The sequence below is a fragment of the Scyliorhinus torazame genome, chromosome 13 (assembly GCF_047496885.1).
Source record: "Scyliorhinus torazame isolate Kashiwa2021f chromosome 13, sScyTor2.1, whole genome shotgun sequence".
NCBI lineage: Eukaryota > Metazoa > Chordata > Chondrichthyes > Carcharhiniformes > Scyliorhinidae > Scyliorhinus > Scyliorhinus torazame.
The window spans coordinates 181731513-181751781 of NC_092719.1; the positions used below are offsets into that span (position 1 = coordinate 181731513).

The window sequence follows — 20269 nt, forward strand, 5'->3', positions numbered from 1 at the left end:
CGTACATTTCCATGGTTTTAGTTCTGCGGCTGGACGTGAGCTCCATCATGGCCATTCGAATTACGTAAAATGCCATCGCCTGAGGGAGATGAGGTCGTGCATCTGCACCTGTTCCCTGCTGGTTCGTGCTGCTGCTTGCAGTTCTGCACCACCTTGTCCTGCAAGAGAGAGTGAGAGAGGTGTGCCAGTGAGTGAGGTGCAATGTGTCTTACTGCTGTGACTGTCATGGTCAAATTGCTAGCATTGCATGCAGGCTGAGATGTGGGCGTGTGTGGCTTGCAACAGTGCTAAGTGTGTGAGGGTGAGGTGAAGCTATGAGTGTTAAATACGATTTGTAGTTGGTAGAGATTGTTGGTAAGTGAAGGGAAGGTGATAAGTTGAGAAGCGTTTGAGGCTAGTGATGGATTATGGCATTTGAGGATGCACTCACGGACTTTGACCACTCAGGTGAGGTCTTTGAACCTCTTGCAGCATTGCATCCAGATCCCTAAGGGTTACACTGCTGAAATTGTTTTGTGTTGCTACCTCCTCTTGCTACAGTGTCTGTCTGGTGGATCTCTCTTCTCTTGTCCGCCTCCTGCAGCAAGTTCTCCAGTTGAAATGAAGTGAAAATCGCTTACTGTTATGAGTAGGCTTCAATTAAGTTACTGTTAAAAGCCCCTAGTCGCCACATTCCGGCGCCTGTTCGGGGAGGCTGGTACGGGAATTGAACCGTGCTGCTGGTCTGCTATAAAAGCCAGCGATTTAGCCTAGTGTGCTGAACCAGCCCGTTCTGCATTGAGAAACCTTGGAGCATACTCTCTGCCATGATGTGCCATTCTTGCGACCTTTCCAGGTCAAACTCATGGTTGAATTTACTTCTAACACCTCCTCCCACCAACATGCACCTTCCCTTTAAGAAGTGCAAGTTGGCTTTAAGTAGTGCGGGGTAACTTGCCCTCAAACGATTTTGTGTTCCAGCTCAGGAGTGCTTAGTGTTGCATACCGCAATCATATAAATTGGCAGGCAGTACCAATTACCAATGCAACTGCTTCAGAAGCAACGACCTGGGTTAACCGTGATTCACAATCACCTCAGCCCTTTTTCAGGGGTAATAGAACTTTGTGATCCTAGTGTCAGTGGGTCACTTGTAGAAAGCATCCCAGCTGAACTTGAAGTGATTTTGTCTTTCTTGCACAAGTGCAGAATTTGAAGAGATTTGCTGAATATCAGTGAAAGTTTTTTTTTTTTCCCTTTCCAAGCTTTGGGCAGTAAAGCAGCTGCAGTTCCTAACTGTTGACTTGGTGAAATTGGTTAATTCAACATACTCCAGAAGTCAAACCTTCCCTCGTGTGTAAGGCTCAGTGCATCCCATTCAGTAAATGTACCTGCTTAATCTTTGCAGTGAGTATTATGTTTGCCTACGAAAATCAGTTTAACTCATTGCTGTTACCTCTAAATGAGAAATTAACTGCATCGTATTTTTTTATATTCACAGATATATCACGTGCAGCGTACTCTTAACCTATTGTTAGTAGTTATGAAAAATATGTATTTTTGAAATTGGAGATTTCTACTGTAGTACCTCTTATACTAAATGGATATCTCAAAATATGCCAAAATGGTTAATTGTTCAAAGAGTAAATTTATACTCCTGAATTAAAATGCAGAAGCCACTGTATCTTGAATGGTTCGTTGAAGAGGAAGTACATCACAGAGTGAAATTTTGGGAGTGATTTAATGGCCTCGTCATGCCTGGCGAGAATCCGTGTGAGCTGCTTAGACCGCGGAGCTGCCTAAATGGGGAATCTCAACTGGCGCCGCCAAGGTTTGTGATCAAAGTGGCTCTCTTCCGTTGGCGGATTCTGGATCTCGCCTTGGCGCGGCAAGAAACAAATAATCACCAATTAAGGTCGATCTCGATCTCATTAATGAGATGGTCGTCGTATCTAATGGCCTCCTGGGATCGAACTGGCTCACTGCGAGCGACGATTAGTACTGATCCACACAAATGTGCACCAGGTGGGACAGCACCTGGGGGTTTCCCAGGCCATGGGAGGCCTCTGGGTGATCAGGGACAAGGCAATGTGGCACTCTGGCTCTCGCTATGGCACCTTGGCACTGCTACCCTGGCACTGCCAAGGTGCCAAGCTGTCAGATCCACCTTGGCAGGAGCACTGCTAGGGTGGCAGTGCCAGGGCCTGTGAGGAGCGATGGCCATGAAAAGAGGGATGGGGGGGTATATGGAGGGTAGGTGGGTTGATGGGCGGGAATGAGGAACCACCGGAAGATTGTGGAGGGTGGGGATACCGGAAAGGGGGTGTGGGACGGCCTGAAAAGGGGGGTGCCCTCAGTGACTCCATAGCAGGGTGACCTCACTGGTGGGAGTGGGGGTGGGGTGGGGTAATACACATGTGTGTGGGGGGTGACATTGCCTGTAGGTGGGGGGCATGGGGGACTCAAGCTCATTTAGAGATTGTGCACCCTTCCAAAGTGGCAGCCCGATGTCTAAAGTGTGGAATAGCGTCGAGAGAAACTCGCAGGGGCCCAAAAAAATGACAGTGCCATCAAATAGCAGTCAGAAGCTCGCCAGCGTAGCCGTCGAGGAGCTCCTGGGCAGCGTCACTTGCTACGGCACTTAGAACTTGTCCCATTAAATCCCACCCCTTGGTATTACCACATCTTGGTTTGATTTGATTTATTGTCACATATACCAAAGTACAGTGAAAAGTATTTTTCTGCGGTAAAGGGAACGTACACAGTATGTATATAGTAGACAAAGAATAATCAACAGTGTACATTGACAAATGGCACATCGACAAACTGATTGGGTATAAAGATAGCTGGGATCTAACCGGCTCGAAGCGAGTGACGATTAGTACTGGTCCACGGGCAGAACAGCACTGGGGCGTCTCCCAGGGCATTGGAGGCCCCTGGATGGCCAGGGAGAGGTGCACCAGGTGGGACAGTTTTCTGGCTCTTCCTCTCCAAACTAAGTAGTGGTTGTTTGCTGCTAGAATTCAGTTGGTTTGGTCTAATATTTTTTCATAGGAATACCTTTTTTTAAATTAGGCGTTGTCTGTATTTTGAGGCTTTTGATTAGAAGCCAAGGAAAAAGTCTACGCTGTGAATGGTGATCCCTTTTACTTGTGGGTTTGCCAAATGCTATACAATAGAAGAATTAGGCTTTTGTGTCTTAACGGAACACACTAACATTTCAATGAGGGTTTTTCAACTTAAGTGCCAGCATTCTATACTATTGCAATTCACTGGGTATTGCAGCTAACACTTTCTCAGTGCTAACATTTGAAGAAATTCCTTTTGTAAATGATTACACCAACAGTGTAATCTTCCTTTCAGTACCCTTCAGACAGTTAAGCATGCTCAAGTTGACAACCCAGAAAATCAATTGTCATTCCTCTTCAGAGTGAATTCATTATTTTCTTGATGCAGACAGACGACAGTTTTCACCTTTGTATGAAATTTTCCACCTGGTTCATTAAGTTCGGTATCTGTTGTAAAGTTTTGAGTTTAATTTTATTCGGCTGTGACACTGCAGTTTCTCATTTTAATTTATTAAGATAACATTTATTCACAGAGCTTGCCAGCACCTTCTGTCTCCTGGGATTGATATCTTGGATACTATATATCCAAGCAGAGGTTAAAAAATGAATGATTGATCACTCTGAACACGTCACCACGGGTTTTAAAAAAAAATATTCTTTCAAGAGTTGGGCGTCGCTGTTTAAGCCAGCATTTATTTACCATCCCTAACTGTTAAGAAACGGATTCCAGGATTTTGAACCAGTGACCGTGAAAGAATGACAAAATAGTTCCAAATCAGGATGGTGTGTCTTGTTGGGGAACTTGCAGCTCGTGGTGTCCCATGTATCTGCTGCCCTTGTCCTGCATTTGGAAGGTGCTGTAAAAGGAGCCTTGGTGAGTTGCTGCAGTGCATCTTGTTGACACTGCTGCCACTCTTGTCGATGGTGGAGGGAGTGAATATTTAAGCCAGTAGATGGGGTGCCAATTAAATGGGCCGCTTTGTCCTGAATCGTGTCAAGCTCCTTGAGTGTTGTAGGTGGTGCACTCACCAAGCAAGTGAAGAGTATTCCATGATGCTCCTGACTTGTGCCTTGTAGATGTGGACAGGCTTTGGGGAGTCGGGAGGCAAGTTGTTTGTTGCAGGATCCTAGCCTCTGATCAGTTCTTGTAGCCAACTATTTATCTGGCTGGACCAGATTGTAGTAGACTTCTTGAAGGATCCAGGATAACTCCATTTAAAATGTCCAAATAATCACAAAGTTAAAGGGAAAAAATGAGATTATTTGAGAAAACATGCTCCAGACAACACCTTCGGTTGCGACCTCGAGCAAAATATGATAATCAGTTTTTGTTTGTCTAGACTGTTATAATTGGTCAGTTTAAGGAATGTATCAGGTGGCTGGTTTTTAGGTGAGTGATGCCTGGTGCATGGGTGTTTCCTGGGTGCATGAAGGACTGATGCACACCTAGCTGAACGGTTGGTGGGAGGCGGGTGGGACGTTGATGGAGAATAAAATCAGCAAAGGGGAATGGGAGCCTAACAGCAAGTTACTGTGTCTGGAAAGATTGTTTCTGTGGGGATGAAGATGGAATGTATGTAGTGGTGTGGGAGGGGTGGATGAGATGATGGAATTGGTTAGGTGTGGCTCAGTGGTGGAGGCAGTCATTTGATACAGCTTAGTCAAAGGTTAAGGTGTTTTCTTGTGCTGAAAATGAAGATTCACTGGATTTGAATGGGAAAATTTAACAACGCTGTCAGGTCAACTAAACGAATATATTAACATTGATTCAAGAGTTTTTACAAAGTCTAACTCCAATGGCCATGACATTGCATAACTTCCTTCCTTAAGTCAAAGTTTATGTTACACAAAATTTGAATCCTAAACAAGGACTTGTTCATGGAACACGATTGGTAGTTAGGAAGCTTTGGTTCTTCAGTGATAGATGCTGAAATCATAACAGGCAGATTTCAAGGAAACAGTATTTATACTTTGAATAATATTGAGCCCATCAGATGTAAATCTGCCTTTCAACTCAGGAGAAAACAGTTCCCAATTATTTTAGGACAATAAACAAGCCACGAGTCAAATTCCTAGGCCTGTTGTACAAATGGACAACTTGATGTCGCTTTTTCCAGAGTGAGAAGTTTTGATTCTGTAAAAGGATGACGAGAAACCCTTGTACTTAAAGAAGTACTGCAATCAAGATAATAATTTGACTGCAAATGTTTTGTTGGTTCTGCTAATGCACTATAGTTTTACCCAATAGTACTCTTCAGATCTCATTTTGGTAACTCTCTTATAATGAAAATATTATCAATAGGGACAATTCCTTTTCTCAGCTACATCGGTAATGCTGCAACATGTGAACAAGGTCTGTCATCCATGATTTTATTGTGAAGGATTGCATTGATATCCTGGCTTTGACTGAAACTAGGCTCATGGGTGGCAGCATGTTCTCTTCAGCTAGTTACCATCCTAAACTGCCACAGTGCCCATTATCACCAAATGAAATCCTGGTCACTCTTCCAATTTTTTTGGCATCTTCTTCCCTTTCTTGGAACCTTATTCCATCTCTTGTGTTTCTTTCAAAATTGTCAGTGTTTCTTGCCCTCTGCTTTGCCTATCACCTAAATCATTGCTGATCTACTTTGGTTCTTGGTCTCTCAATGCCTCCTTTAATGGTTTTAATAACGTATCAAACAATGAAATATTGCTTTAGTCATAATTGATACCCACCATCTGGATCAGGTATATAAACTGTGAGTGTTATTGATTTTTATGCTGAGATCTCTAACTTTGGCTGTAGATGTTTTAATAAAATTCAAGCAGCAATTTGAATAGTTTTTCAGATGTACAATAATAGTCATTGCACCCATATTGACCTCTTGACATACAATAAAGGAAAAATTAACATATGCAAGAACAATAACTGGGATAATAAAACCACTTGATAAATGACTGGGAAGGAGAGCAACAAAGCACAATTGAAAGAGATTCAGAAATAGAAACACCTAGAAGTAGAAGACAGACTAGTAAAAGTTTATTTTACTAAAAAATTATTTTAAAGCTATAATACCTCAAATATTTTGTCAAAAGCATTAATATTTGATTGGGGTATTTGTACTGGAATAGCTTTAAAATACGATTGTTTAAAAAAAAGTATATTTCTGATGAACAAAGTATATTCTGAGATTTAAAATGAAGTAAGTTTATTCATCGGCAAACCGTGGCTAAATAATGTCAGACCTGTAAGAGATGAATCTAATATATTTCTTACTGTAAAGATTATATAAAGTGTACAGGTACATGTAAAATATCTACCTTGTTGATATTTGTTGTACTGTACTGTGACAATAGGACATGTTTGTACCTCATTTTCCATTTGATGACTCTGAAGTGATCCATAAAGTCAAATTCAGTGTACAGAGAGGGGAATTTGAGCAAGAGCCAGTTTGTGATCCAACTATACAACTCTTAGCATCTCGGTCAAATGTGCTACTGGCAGAGGCCTGGGATTAGGTTTCGTGGATTAATACTTAATGGAGATTAATAATGTTTCCAGGTAATTTTTCATACCAAATAATGATGTTACCACGGCATTTTGGGTATTTGGGCTATGTTTAAGTAGATGCGTCTTAATTAACTATCCATAGTAAGAAGTCTTACAACACCAGGTTAAAGTCCAACAGGTTTTTCTCAGATTCACCTGAGGAAGGAATAGTGCTCTGAAAGCTAGTGATTTGAAACAAACCTGTTGGACTTTAACCTGGTGTTTTAAGACTTTGTACTGTGCTCACCCCAGTTCATCTCCACATCTTAACTATCGATGTGAGAGTCTGAATTTGTAGTGTGGCGCATGTTAAAACGTTAATTGTTTTACTCTGTATTCACAGAGCATTAAGCATTAATTGCATAAACCGAATAAAGAATGCATCAGAAGTAGAGTTTGCACTTTGGGATGAGGTAGTAGGTTGTATAGTTTTAGGGTCACACCCACACTGGGAGATAACTATACAATCTACTGTCTTTCCTAAGGTAGCAGAATATCTTCCGCAGCAAAATAACATCCAGTGATACGTTGCATGCAGTGCTGTTATATATCCATTATAAAATAAGAGAAAAGTGGCATTTTGCATCTTGTACATATTATTTAGAGGACAGGAGTGTGTTCTTATCTAACCTCATTCTAGGTGTTGACAGCAAACAAATTGCAAATCATGCAATACATTTTCTTCCTGTTTTTCTATTCACTTTTGCACTGTACATGTAGATATTTTGAAAGGAGTCTGTGTGGGAATCGCAGTAAAGTTTACAGCCTTAGTCTAGTGTTTCTTGACTTGTGATGTTTAATCAAATATTCTCCGTATAAATATTTGCGAAAATTAATTTCCCCGTGCACTTCATATCATTAATTTTTGTTAATTTCATTTCTTGGGTATATTTTGCATTAGTATTTAACTAAATATTGCAGAACATTTGACAAAACAGTGGGAAGCTGAGCTTGTTTATTCTGTATTACTAATTTGGTTTATTTACCCTTTCCTGTGTGTTTCTTAAAGTTTTTATATTTTATGATTCTGAAATCTCACTAAATTCTTGCCTTGTTATGTTCATATCCAAATTGAGTTTATTCAAAAAGCATTTTGCTCTTTTCACATGCAGTTGAAATAAGTAGACTAGCTTAGCTAACTTATTCAGTGACCAGCTGAGCCATATAGACCAGGAATGTGCCAGATTCCATCATCTCTCAGTGCCATATTAACTTATCTCAGCCAAGTTAGCAGTGCAAACCTGCAGTTGACTTAAACAGTGCTGGCTTTTGGACAGAAAAGGCATTGAAGCTTTCTCTTTCCAGCAAAGCCCTCCGTTGAAAACTGCATGTGTGAACATCAGTTGGGTGCAGGATTGGGTTTCACTGTGATGCCTCATATATTTAAGCAGCCTATCAATGCTTATTGGTGTTGATATGGCTTTTTCAGCCTATCAATGCTCATTGGTTGATATGGCTTTTAATGTGCATTTTGGCACGATATTAGAGGGTGGCTGCCCATGAACTGTAAAGCAGCAAGAATTCAAAGCTTTCAGTAGAGGAGGTGAAATGTGAGGGTGGGGTGCAAAATAACAGAGTACTGGAGTGGTGTTGAGGTTTTTTTTCAAAAATAAACATGTATGTCTTTTCTGGACGGAGCTCTTATTTTTGCAAAAATAAGAAACCAAAATGGTCATAGGCCTCTTACTGGATACTGAAGGCTCCACTAATCAGTACTTGTACTTTAAAATATTTCATTAATTTTCCATTACAGAAAAAAAACCAAGCTGATCAATGTGGAGAATATAGTGAGCTCCTGGGTAGAGGTAGTAGGTTGCATAGTTCGAGGACTGAAATTTTGGCCCAAAGGAGATAACTATACAACTTGCTGCCTTTCCTAGGGCATCATACTGAACATCACAACTGGACGTCTTAAACTTCCACAGACCTGACTAATCAACGCACAATAAGTTTATAAAGGTGATGTATAATAGCATTGGTTCTGGTCTGTTTGTGAATTTCTGTGTTTGAATACTATATGGTCTACTGTTGTAAGTTTTTTTTTTTTTTTTTTGCTAGTGTTGTTGACATAAATTATTTATATTACAAGTTGTCAAATATTGTTAATGTTTGTCGTTTGTTTTGGTGTAACTGCTTTGAAAATACATTTTCATACCTGGAAGATTTTTGTAATTTTATTTAAATAAATATTTTTCTTGCAAATTTGTCGTTTAATTTTGTGATTGTGAAGAATATCTTGTTCCCACATGCAAGGTTTCTATTGGTAAAAATGAGTTGCTGAACTCAGATGGGTGACCATCTCCAACTGGAGAAAATCTAACCAAATCTCTGACTTTTAGCAACATTACCATGGATCAGAATTTACTGAATTCCACACCATAAACATCCTGGGAGATGTTACCCTTGACCAGAAGCTTAACTGGACTGAGGCTGGGAATTCTGCAGTGGGTAACTTACCACTTGACCCACCAAATTCTGTTCACCCTCTACAAGCCAGGAGTATGATGGAATACTTCAGGCTTTTTCAAAATGTGGGTCGTGACTCGCAGGTGGGTCATGAGCAGGTGTCAGAAGGGTTGCGGAGTTAAGGGTCGTGCCCTGTACTTTGTTGAACAGGAGAGTGTGGGGGATTCAGGTACATGGACACATAGACCTATCCTTCAAAACAATCCAGTGAAATGAGTGAGACAGATCTGTGACAGAAGAGATGGGGGAAAATATCAAAGCAAAGGATAGTCACTGAGTTCATTTATTCAAACTTGTTCAGTGAATGTCTTGTGCTGGTTGTGCGCCGCCTCACTCGCTGCCCTTAACTTCACTCCTGACTTGTTGCAACTGCTCACTGTTGGGAGTAAGTTGCTGTCACCAGAATCCATTCACCTGGTGTTTTATTTCGACCCACATTAAAGTACTGGCCCCTCAGCACTTTGAACATACCAGAAGTGGAGCCGAGAAATACTCCTTAATGACACAGGGTCCTAAATCTGCGACCTCTGCCTCGCAGAATGATAATGGCAGCAAGGACATGGTAACTTGAAGACTCCTCTAAATCTCACATTTATGCCTAACTACTTTTGGAATGGTAGTTGGAAGGCTAATGTTTGAGACTGAAATAGGAAGGTAAGAGATTCTACATTTTTAAAAAAGTATTAATTTGTAAATATTTCATAACCTGTGATTAGTTTTCTGATATGAGAGTGCAGTCTTTCAATCTTCACAAAAAAATACTCCTTTGGTTTCTCACAATTGCTAGAGATGTGGAAATGCACAGATCTCCAAGTTTTGTTTGATTACCGTTGGAAGTCATGAGGACAGTTTGCAGAACTTTCCCTACGGAGTTTAACTTTGAGTCCATCATGGAATAGTGTTTCTTAATCATCCTAGCAGCTTTTGCACTAATAATAACATAAGGCTAATATATGAACAGGAAAATTGGATTCTTTTATTTCTGTCCCTTGACTGGGGCAAGAAAACCTTAGTGTCCGAAACACTGCCTTGACTCAGGATAGACTGGGCAAAGGAACATGGCGGGGGTCCTGAAGGTCAGCCAGTTTGCAGAAGTGGAATCCGGGAAAATAATTTTGAAAAAAACTGGAATACTCATCATTTATCCGGATGTGTGTAGCTTCAACGACACACAAGAAGCTCAACACTATCCAGAACAAAGCAGCCCGCTTGTTGGGCTACCCATACACTTTAAACATTTATATCTTCTACCAATGCATAGTGGCAATAGTGTGTACCATATACAAGGCACACTGCATCAATTTGTTAAGGCTCCTTCGACATCACCTTCCAAACCCACAATCATTAACACCTAAAGGACAAGAGTAGCAGAAACATGGGATCACCACCACCTGCAACATTCCCTCCCATTCATTCATTATCTCGACTTGGATCTGAACAGCACTGTGTATATTTACGGCAGATGGATTGCAGTGGTTCAAGAAGGCGGCTCACCATCACCTCGAGGGCAATTAGGGATGGGCAACAAATGTGAGCACTGTTGACTATAATCAAGCCCAATGAAACAATAACAAAAGCTTGAGTCTTGTTTCCCAGCAGTAAAATCTATATTTATTTTTAAGTTCAAAGCTATGCTGCAGAAGTACATTGTAAGTAAGTCCAGTATTTATAAATGGGCACAACATTTTCACATGAAAGGCCCCATTTCATTTTTCTTCTCACTCACTGGGCTGGTGAGCAAATTTTGTAACAAGGCATTAGAAATTTATATTGCTGTTAATAAAAACAAAAAAAATGTGCATTTTAAAAATAAGCTTTCAATTAGAAGACTAATTTGTTAGCCTATTTGTCACCATATTGAACATGTGTGTGGGCTTGGATAACGTGCTTTTTCCAAGGGCCAGTGCAGACTCGAGGGGCCAAATGGCCTCTTGCACTGTAAAATTTATGAAATCTATGTTTCATCTCCATAGTCTTGGCACACAGATGTTCTTGTTCTCTCTCCCCCTCTCCCTCCCCTTTCTCTTCCTTTCCCCCTCGCCTCCATCTCCCTTTCCCCTGTCCCCTCTCTCTCCATTCCCTCTCATTCTCTCCCTTCACATCTCCCTCTCTCTTACCCCTCCTCACTTCCTCCATTTGTCCTCCCTCACTGTTTTCTTCATGGTGATGGCCATTTTCTGGACTGTCCACCTCTCGTTCCCATCCAAGTCTAACCCAGTTCCAGCAGCACAGACCCTGCCCCTGCACCCACTTTCCATTTTTAAATATCTGGAAAAGCTGGCCAGGAAATCTCCAAATCCTCAGAGAAATTCAACATTTACTGTATCTTACAGCATAGTACCTTCCATTTAAAGGAATCAACACCATAAAAAGACATTATCTTGTTTCATGCTGACATAAAATGCGTGACCATTCAGTGCAAAATCTGGACCAGCATTTCAGAAATTTTCAACACCGGTTTATTGTGTTCTTTAAAAATTTACTTTACTTTGTTGTACAAAACATTATTTATTAAGAGTGGGCTGAATTACGTTTGTGTTACCACAGAAGTGGCAGTGAGTTGTAATTTTTACACCTGGCCCACTCTACTTAATTGCATTTCATTATTCCATAAGTGCCCTTATCAATAAAATATGGTCATAGTGGGTAAAAGATTCTATGGAACCAGCTTATATGAGAACATTTAATGTGACAACCACAGAAACCAATTAAAATGTGGTTTTGTGTTATTTTAGCTTGACAGAGTAATTGTACAATACACGGCTAGTCAGGAATCAAAATAAAATCTGGTGATTAAAAAAAAAAATGCAGCTCCACTGTACAAATTAACAATCAACATTTTTCAGTTATTTTGCAAAATAATTAAAACAAATTATTAACATAGTATTCATGCGGCAGAGTGAATTTCTCACAGATTGAAGTAGAATGCTTTTAGGACATCTTTTCCATCCTTTGCTAGAATAGCACCCACAATGCTTACGTAGTCACACAATACACTTATAAATCCTCTGTGAAAAGAAGACAGTAAAAATTATAACGCTATATGTTATTTTTGAAAAATCCAGTCTTAGTGATAAATAATAATCTGGAGGGAATCTAATTTTATCACAAATTTTGGTTTCAGATGGATTGGTCTACCTCTATTTTATTGCTCTCGCGGGCTTCTACTCTACATCTTTACAGTACAGGTGCACTGGATTCTCCAGCTCTGTAGGATCACCTCTGCAATGCATCGAATTCCATCCTTGCCCTTCCCCATCCTTGCCCTTCCCCATTCTTCCCCTGATTAGCAAATTTTTAAGTACAAGGTTAGCTTCCACAATCCCCCTTAATCCAACTATTGTTACTATTCCATCTGGTCATTGATTAATCTGAATGCATGAGCTTTAAAATTGGCAAGAGTAACAAAATTCTGCTGTGCTTCTATAAATTGCACATCCTATCCTTCATTCCACCCCCCCCCCCCCCCCCCTCCCACCCCCAAACTGCTTGCTTGGGCTGAACTCAATGACGAGCTATATTGCCCATAAACCCAACCCATTTTAATTGGCAAGACCATCTACATCCATCTCCATATCATTACTCGGGTGCAGAAAGTCTCATCTATGACAGTCATCTTCAAACTGACTTCTCTAAAATTTAGTCAACTCCAATCTTCAGAAGAACTTGGGTTCACCTATATTCTAAATTTCTGTTTTCCAAAGGGAGTCTCCTTAAAATCTCTGTTGGATCACTTTTTAGGTCAATTCCACCAACTGTTGCCTGGTTCTCATTTCATTCCCTACCTCACTTGTAGTGCTTTGTTTCCGGTGTTATATAAACAAGTTGTCATTCCCCGTTACTCCCAAAATGATTGTACCAAACAAGGAAATAGATCCTACCTGGACCTCAGATGTGATCCCCCCAGTAAATGGTAATTACTTTCAAGACCAAGACATTTGTTTGGTTGTCTTTTCCAGGTGTATACTCTAAGTGACAAATCCATTGATGCAGTGACCACTCGGAAGGGATCCTTTATATAACAAAAATATGAAAACAGTTTAATAATTAGGCAGCCATGTTAACTTGTATCAAACAAATTACAGAAATTCATACCACTTGAATTCCACTGATAGTTTCCTCATGGTCACTAAAGCTGGCAAGGTGCATTCCTTCGATGGAAAATAGTTTCAGTTCTATGCCTTGTGCCAAAATGATGGTATTAGTTCCATGGCCTTCAAGAAGTATATTGTTACTCCTGGCAGCTACTTTGCAGGTGAAATATCCAACCTGTTTAGCTTTTATTTAAAAAAAATCAAATTATTAAAATCACATTACAGATGAAAGTGTAGTGTGCAAAGTGCTTAATGATGGAAGAAATATTAACACTTCACACCAGCCCCATTCCTAGATCTAGTTAGCAATTTAATCAATGTCTATGATAGATGTACTGCTTTCTGCAGCTTTTTGAAGATCTGGACCATTCTTCGACAAACTTATGCGGCTATTAGATCGAATGGTTAGAATAAACACCTCGGCATCCATCCAAATGCAGTGCCACCCTCCACTACTTCACAATGCTGGACAATCTTCATATGCAAGTCTCGACAATCAGGACCGGGTGTTTGTCAATGGAGAATATACAGCCCAGTGAACCCAATTGTGAATTTGCCCAAGTATACACACTCGCTATCTATCAAGACTGGGATATCTAGTCCAGTATAAATGACACATGTAATAGGAGACCATTGGAGTGTGTTGCAGTGCACTAATCAACTAAATTAATGGAGAGATTTAGTTCAGATTAACTACACCGTGCAAATTAACATAAATACAAACATATAAACTGTAAACAGCGTATGGGATAGAAACCAAGAAGCTGAACCTTCAGGATATTAAGAAAAAAAGCATTTCAAAAGCAAAGCCTGCAGTAACTATAAATAAACTCAGGATTGCAAAATCGCATTGCATTGTTTTGTAGCATAGTGCAGAAATCTTTATACCTTGTATTTCCGACTTGTGTTTTGCTTTCTGAAGAGCAATATCAAGAGTAACAATACTTATTTCAGAAGATGTGACGTCGCTATGGATTAAGGTAACCACTCTAGATGACCTTTTTGGTAACCAACAAGCTGTGAAACAACTATTTAGTGGTAAGGAATCGGTTGTCAATCTGTCATCATCAACAGAATTCATTAAATGTTCTGTCCCCAACACCTAGAAGAAATACATCTTGTTTTAGTGGCTTAGCTCCTATATGAGACTAGATGTTTTTAATACTTTGTCTTTTATTCCATTTGTCCAGTAAGGCATGGAAAAATAACAATTCATAGCATCTGTTTTATTGACCCACATAGTTTGGTTTTATAATCTCTCTAACACTTACTCAAAAGGACAGAGATCCAAAGTGAACCGAAAATTTAGCAAGAACAATGGGGCCCATTCACAATTTAACTTGTAGGTCATAAAAGCACTGCGGCTGTACCTACTTCACATGGACTGGAGCCCTTCAAGAAGGTGTCTCGCCTTCACTTGAAGGGCAATTAGGAATGGACAATAAATGCCAGTAACACCCACTCCCTGTCATTGGACATGGGAGAGGAAATATCTCAATCTTTGACACTATTGTATTTGATTTGTATTTAATGTGACCGTTGAGATATTTCAGTGTGTGAAATGGACCTTATATTTAAAAAATCCTCAATTATTTTCTGTTTCAAAATCTGTAATCTGCTAAAACTTCATAAATTTCTGAAACTGACACTAAATCATAAGAACTAATTGCATCTTGTTCCAGTTTTGATGTGGAAACAGATAGGAATTAAGACAATGAACTATTGTTTTAGAAGCAAAAGTTAATGACTATTTTGTACAAAGCAGGGCCCTGCACATATAGAATGAGATGCATGACAGGACAGGAATGATGTTAGTTGAGATGAATGTTAGCCAAAGGATCTTTTGCATTCGCCTGACCTACCCAAAATATGGCACCTCCTTCAGGAAGGCACTGAAATTTAGATTGTGCTTTAGTCCTGGAGTGGGGTCATGAACCTATGACAGGGCTTAGGTCCAACCTTTTCTTTGTGAAAACAGCCGCATGGTAGCACAGTGGTTAGCACTGTTGCTCCACAGTGCCTGGGACCCAGGTTTGATTCCCGGCTTGGGTTACTGTCTGCACGTTCTCCCTGTGTCTGAGTGGGTTTCCTCTGGGTGTTCCCATTTCCTCCCACAAGTCCCGAAAGATATGCTTTTTGGGTGAATTGGACATTCTGAATTCTCCCTCTGTACCTGAACAGGTGCCGGAGTGTGGCGACGAGGGGATTTTCGCAGTAACTTCATTGCAGTGTTAATGTAAGCCTACTTGTGACACTAATAAAGATATTTAAATCAAATTAATCTCTTAAAATTAAATTATTTGTAAAAGGTAGCTGTTGAAATTGTACGCTGCCATTTTGAACAATGTCTTTGAGCTCTTCATGACTAAAGGGGTAAATTTTATGATCCGGTGGCAATGTCAATTGAATGGAAAATTTTGTAAGCCACAAGTTGTGAATACTGATCGTCTTCAAATGGATTTCTGATCTACATTCCCTTTGAACCAGACATATTAAATTGTAGAATCTGTTAGGATTCTGCAGAACGTGATGGTATAATGAAAGAACCAAGTTGTATTGTTGCCTGCACTTCACACACTGCTTCTACCTATGTACATATGCAAATATGTTACAGATTTAGTTACCAAGTATTCCCAACAAGTCCAGTGGATTTCCGTGTAATCTTTTAAGCCTGTAGTTATACTACAGCCAGTATGAAGCCAAAACGGTGTCAAGCTACTTCCGAGGGGTGAGTGAGTTCACGTCTTTTAGTTTTAATATCAACCTGATTCTTCACTTACACTGCCACCTTTGCAGTGGTGTGCGTTAATATTGATTTGCATTATTGTGAGCTGTGACAATGCAATGATTAAATGGTTAATTTCAAAAACATGTCAGATCTGCTAGATCTAGATCAGCAGTCAGATGATGGAATATACATAATTTTATATTCATAAAATACATACAAGTTACAAGATCATAGTGAGCATCTGTTTACCTTGGCAGGAATATCATAACTTTCCTTTGTACCAGCAATGATCCAACGGTGATTTGGTGATACCAGTAAAAAATCTACTTTATAAGCATCAATTACTGATAAGTGAGAGACCTGGCTAAGATTCGGAATGGTTAGTGTGATAAGTGCACCTCTTCCACTTCCAACCTACAATGAAAAATAAATGCTGGTCATATTGTTTATCACCAACAGACGCTATGATTCTTTTTAAACCAAATTTTAAATTAAATCTATTAACATTTTTAGTTTGGCAAAGTACAAATTTGAAACTGCAATAATTATGGTGGAATCACTGAAACTAAATAACAAACTGATTAAGATAAACTTTCTTGTCCATTGCATAGAAATTATAACACAAATGACTTAAATATAATTCAAACACATGGATATCACAATAACCTGTTACACAAACAGAAGATATATCAGAAAATCCAACAGGTCGAACATTCTGAAAGAAAAATACAACTGTGCTGAAACGAGGATTTTATTTTACAACAAAATTCAAGTTAGCCGAACATAAAAAGTTACTGACGGCTATTATATCCTTGTTTAGATTATGCTTTGAACTGGAATTAATTTTAACGTCAGAATTTCTAAAAGTGCAAGAATCAAAGCACAAAGAATAAAAGTAGAATTACATTAAAACAGAATAAATAAATATTTAAGTATTTTGACCATTATTATTTCCTTATGTCCTAAATTTTTATGTGAAAGTTTTTCAATAATCTTAATCCAACCTCTAGCTGTGACATAAGTAATACATCTCTGACTTTTAAATCAAAATTCTTAGCATAATTTATACCTGAAATGTGTTGTAGTATAAAACAGATATCATGCTTTCCTGATTGGCTCAATTCATTGCGTTTTCTCAACCGAAGAAGCTGCAAGCAAACCCGGGATGACATTTTCCCAAAATTGCACCTGCACTGCGTGTTGGATCAGGAGAGTAAAGCTGAGTGAAACTCACCGGCTTCACAGATGCCTTTTCTTGCATGATTTAATTTCAAAGTGCTGGCGAGGATCACACAGCCAGCTGAAGGGGTGGGACCTAAACATGCTGACAGAGCTGGGACTCTGAGATTGAGGCACCCTTTAAGAAGGACATCCCAATATCAGCTTATAAGGCCCCTTCCTTCCCCCAGGGAGGTCAGGATTCCCCCCTTCCCTTGCTCCAAGCATCAGAGCAGCCCTCCGTCGGGCATTGGGACTCTCCCACTTTTCCCCACACCCACACCAGCATGGCTCTCCCCTTTTTTTACGCACCGACCTTTGTATGCACTGGGCTCTTCCTTTCCCTTCTCGCAGGCATTAGGGCTCTCTCCTCTTATCCCCACCCCCAATGGAGGAGGGTTGCCCATTGCCATAGCCCTCTTGGCATTGCCCCCTCCATGTGCACCCGGCCCAGGAGCTCCCTGTGCCCGCCAGGGACCGGGGGGACCGCCGGAGGAGGCTGCACCCGGCCCAGGAGCTCCCTCTGCCCGCCAGGGACTGGGGGGACTGCCGGCAGTGACCCCCAGTGGGCACTGCCAGGGTGAAATGCACAGCCTTGCCCCTCAACCCTCTGGTTCTACAATCACCTCTGTGCCCCTGGTGTGGTTATCACACCAAGATTTTCGCTTTTGAAAACTAGTCGTGAATCTCACCAGTGTGGCGTCACATCTCCAGGGGAGGAAGATGTGTCGTGGGCAAACGCTACAACATCAAGCTAATTATATTCAAATTTATTTAAATCTATGGAAATCCAGTTGAACCTGATTACATCACTGGCGGGAAAGATCTCAAACAGATCTCGCCGGCACAAATCCTGTTTTTGGCAGTCCACGTGATTTAATAATAATAATCTTTTGTCACAAGTAGGCTTACATTAACAATGCAATGAAGTTCCTGTGAAAAGCCCCTAGTCACCACATTCCGGTGCCTGTTCAGGTACACAGAGGGCGAATTCAGAATTTTCAGCTTGTGGCCATTACGGGATTTGCGCCCATGGCTAACAAAGCCGCTAGATTGTGCCCATGATGGTTTCTCACCCACAATATATGTTACTACAAATATGGTTTATAATATAAGAAAAACAAGCCCAATAATTTCTAATTTTATATTAACCATGTATTAAAGCAGAATTTTTTTAAGAGTCTGAAACTTGTAAATGTTCATAAAAGGAACTCAGAAAGTTAGCATGCAAGTACAGCAAGCAATTAAGAAGGTAAATGGCATGTTGGCTATTATTGTAGAGGGATTGGAATATAAGAATAAGGACGTCTTGCTACAATTGTACAGGACTTTGGTGAGATCACACTGGATCATAGAATTCCCAGTCAGAAGGAACCCATTTAGCATATTGAGTCTGCACCGACCTTCTGAAAAAGCACCCTACCTAAGCCCTTTCCCATAACCCCACCTGGGGGCATAGGCAATCCACCTAACCGGCACATCTTTGAACTGTGGGAGGAAACCGGAGCACCCGGAGGAAATCCACGCAGACATGGGGAGAATGTGCAAACTTCACCCAGTCACTCAAGGTCAGAATCGAACCTGGGTTTCTGGCGCTGAGAAGCAGCAGGGCTAGCCACTGTGCCACCATGCCACCCAATGTGGGGTCCCCACATTAAAAGAAGAATGTACTTGAAGATTCACTAGATTCATCCCTGCTATTAGAGGATTTGCCTATGATGAGAGGCTGAGTAAATTGGGCCTATACCCTCTGGCATTTAGAAGAATGAGCTGATCTCATTGATACATACAATATTGTGAAGGGACTTGACCCAGTAGACACAGAAGTTGTTTCCCCTGTCTGGGAATCTAGAGAACGAGAGCACTGTTTAGGGATAAGCCAGCAACATTTAACATTAATATGAGAAATTTCTTCATTCAGAGTTATGAATCTTTGGAATTTCTATCCCGCAGGGCTGTGGATGTTTTATTTAGTGCTGGCGTAGACAAATATTTGGTGTCTCAGGGAATAAAGGGATATGGGAATAAGGTGGGAAAGTGGAGTTGAAGATTAGCCCCGATCTTCTTGAATGACGGAGCAGTCTAAAGGGTCATATGGTTTACTAAGCCTATCTCTTGTGTTACACTTCTAGATCTCTTATTCTCCTTGTTCTTAATTATTGTGCCATGTTGTCCACTGTGTGTGTGTGTGTGTGTGTGTGTGTGTGTGAGAGAGATTATCTTGGATGTATGATTTCCCCCTTTTAAGCCTCTTCCCACGAGGCCTTTGATCACACTGTCTTTCCATATCCTGCCTGCCATCAGCTGCTGTGTGAATGTCCAGGTTTGTGTCACAACTCCCCATGGGCTAAACCGTGAGACACCACTTGTATTGATTTGGAACATAAAACGTAATGAAAAGTCACCATCTGACATTTACTTGCGACTGTTATGGATTGTTTTCAATTTTCAGGTCCTGGCTTAGTATAAAAAAAACCATCCCAGCAGAGCATTTGACATTCTAAAAATACAAATCCTAGGGAAAAAATAGCAGGGAAATGGGAAAAACTACATCGGATGGGGAGAATTTGAAACGGAAAATATACCTTCATTCAAACAATGAAAACTAGAATGCAGACACTGAACAGCTGGATAAGATAGTTTTAAGAGATGGAGGAAAATCACAAAGATCGGGAAATCTAAGTACTCTGTGTACCAGTGAGTTGAAACTGAATTTTCAGCACCAACTTTGCCCATATTATCTCAGGTGAAATGATGCCACATTCTCCAAACTGTGAATGATAGAAACATTTTCCTATACATTTTCATTTCAGTCACAAGAATCAATTCTGTATCTTTTTGCCTTCTGCAAAATACTCGGTCTTTATCATTGTCAGACATGTCACAATTTTAAGCAAGCAAACCAGGACAGAACAAGTAGAAGAATACTTTGTTGCCCGAAACCCAAGAAATGCAGTAATTTAAAAATGCTGGATTCCCAAACTGAATGCATTCCCCAATGGGTGTTCAAAGTCAGAAATTTTCAGCCTGGTTATTACCAATTTTCAGGGCTTGACCAGTTCTACGCATTCCAGTATATCTGTTGAACAAGTCATAGAACATTGACTACAGGCATAGGAAGGACCCTGATCTAATCTTGGATGAAGTAACATGATGGTAAACGGGGTAAGTATTAATCCAAAAGGG

General features: G+C 40.3%; 1 protein-coding gene and 1 long non-coding RNA gene across 13 annotated transcripts in view; one reads left to right on the forward strand and one right to left on the reverse strand.

Annotated features, from left to right (window-relative positions):
* Positions 1 to 8779, forward strand: part of LOC140388408 (uncharacterized) — a 28422-nt gene extending 19643 nt beyond the window's left edge. For 7 of the 9 annotated variants that reach the window (XR_011934170.1, XR_011934172.1, XR_011934173.1 and 4 more), the window contains 2 exons: positions 1651 to 1808; positions 8331 to 8779. This is a non-coding gene — a long non-coding RNA (uncharacterized lncRNA). Of the gene's footprint in view, positions 1 to 1242; positions 1385 to 1478; positions 1809 to 8330 lie in introns of all 9 variants that reach the window. The other 2 variants (XR_011934177.1, XR_011934178.1) reach the window with 2 other exon arrangements.
* fbxw12 (F-box and WD repeat domain containing 12) overlaps positions 1 to 20269 on the reverse strand; it is a 52549-nt gene that overhangs the window by 15933 nt on the left and 16347 nt on the right. For 3 of the 4 annotated variants that reach the window (XR_011934169.1, XR_011934168.1, XM_072472529.1), the window contains 6 exons: positions 16115 to 16279; positions 14026 to 14239; positions 13139 to 13320; positions 12925 to 13055; positions 11956 to 12051; positions 6 to 158 (listed from right to left, as the gene is read on the reverse strand). Coding sequence is in view for 2 of the 4 variants with exons in the window: in XM_072472529.1 (XP_072328630.1) it covers positions 6 to 158; positions 11956 to 12051; positions 12925 to 13055; positions 13139 to 13320; positions 14026 to 14239; positions 16115 to 16279 (941 nt within the window). In the remaining 2 variants the exon portion in view is untranslated. Of the gene's footprint in view, positions 1 to 5; positions 159 to 10626; positions 10817 to 11955; positions 12052 to 12924; positions 13056 to 13138; positions 13321 to 14025; positions 14240 to 16114; positions 16280 to 20269 lie in introns of those variants that run through there. The other variant, XM_072472530.1, reaches the window with a different exon arrangement.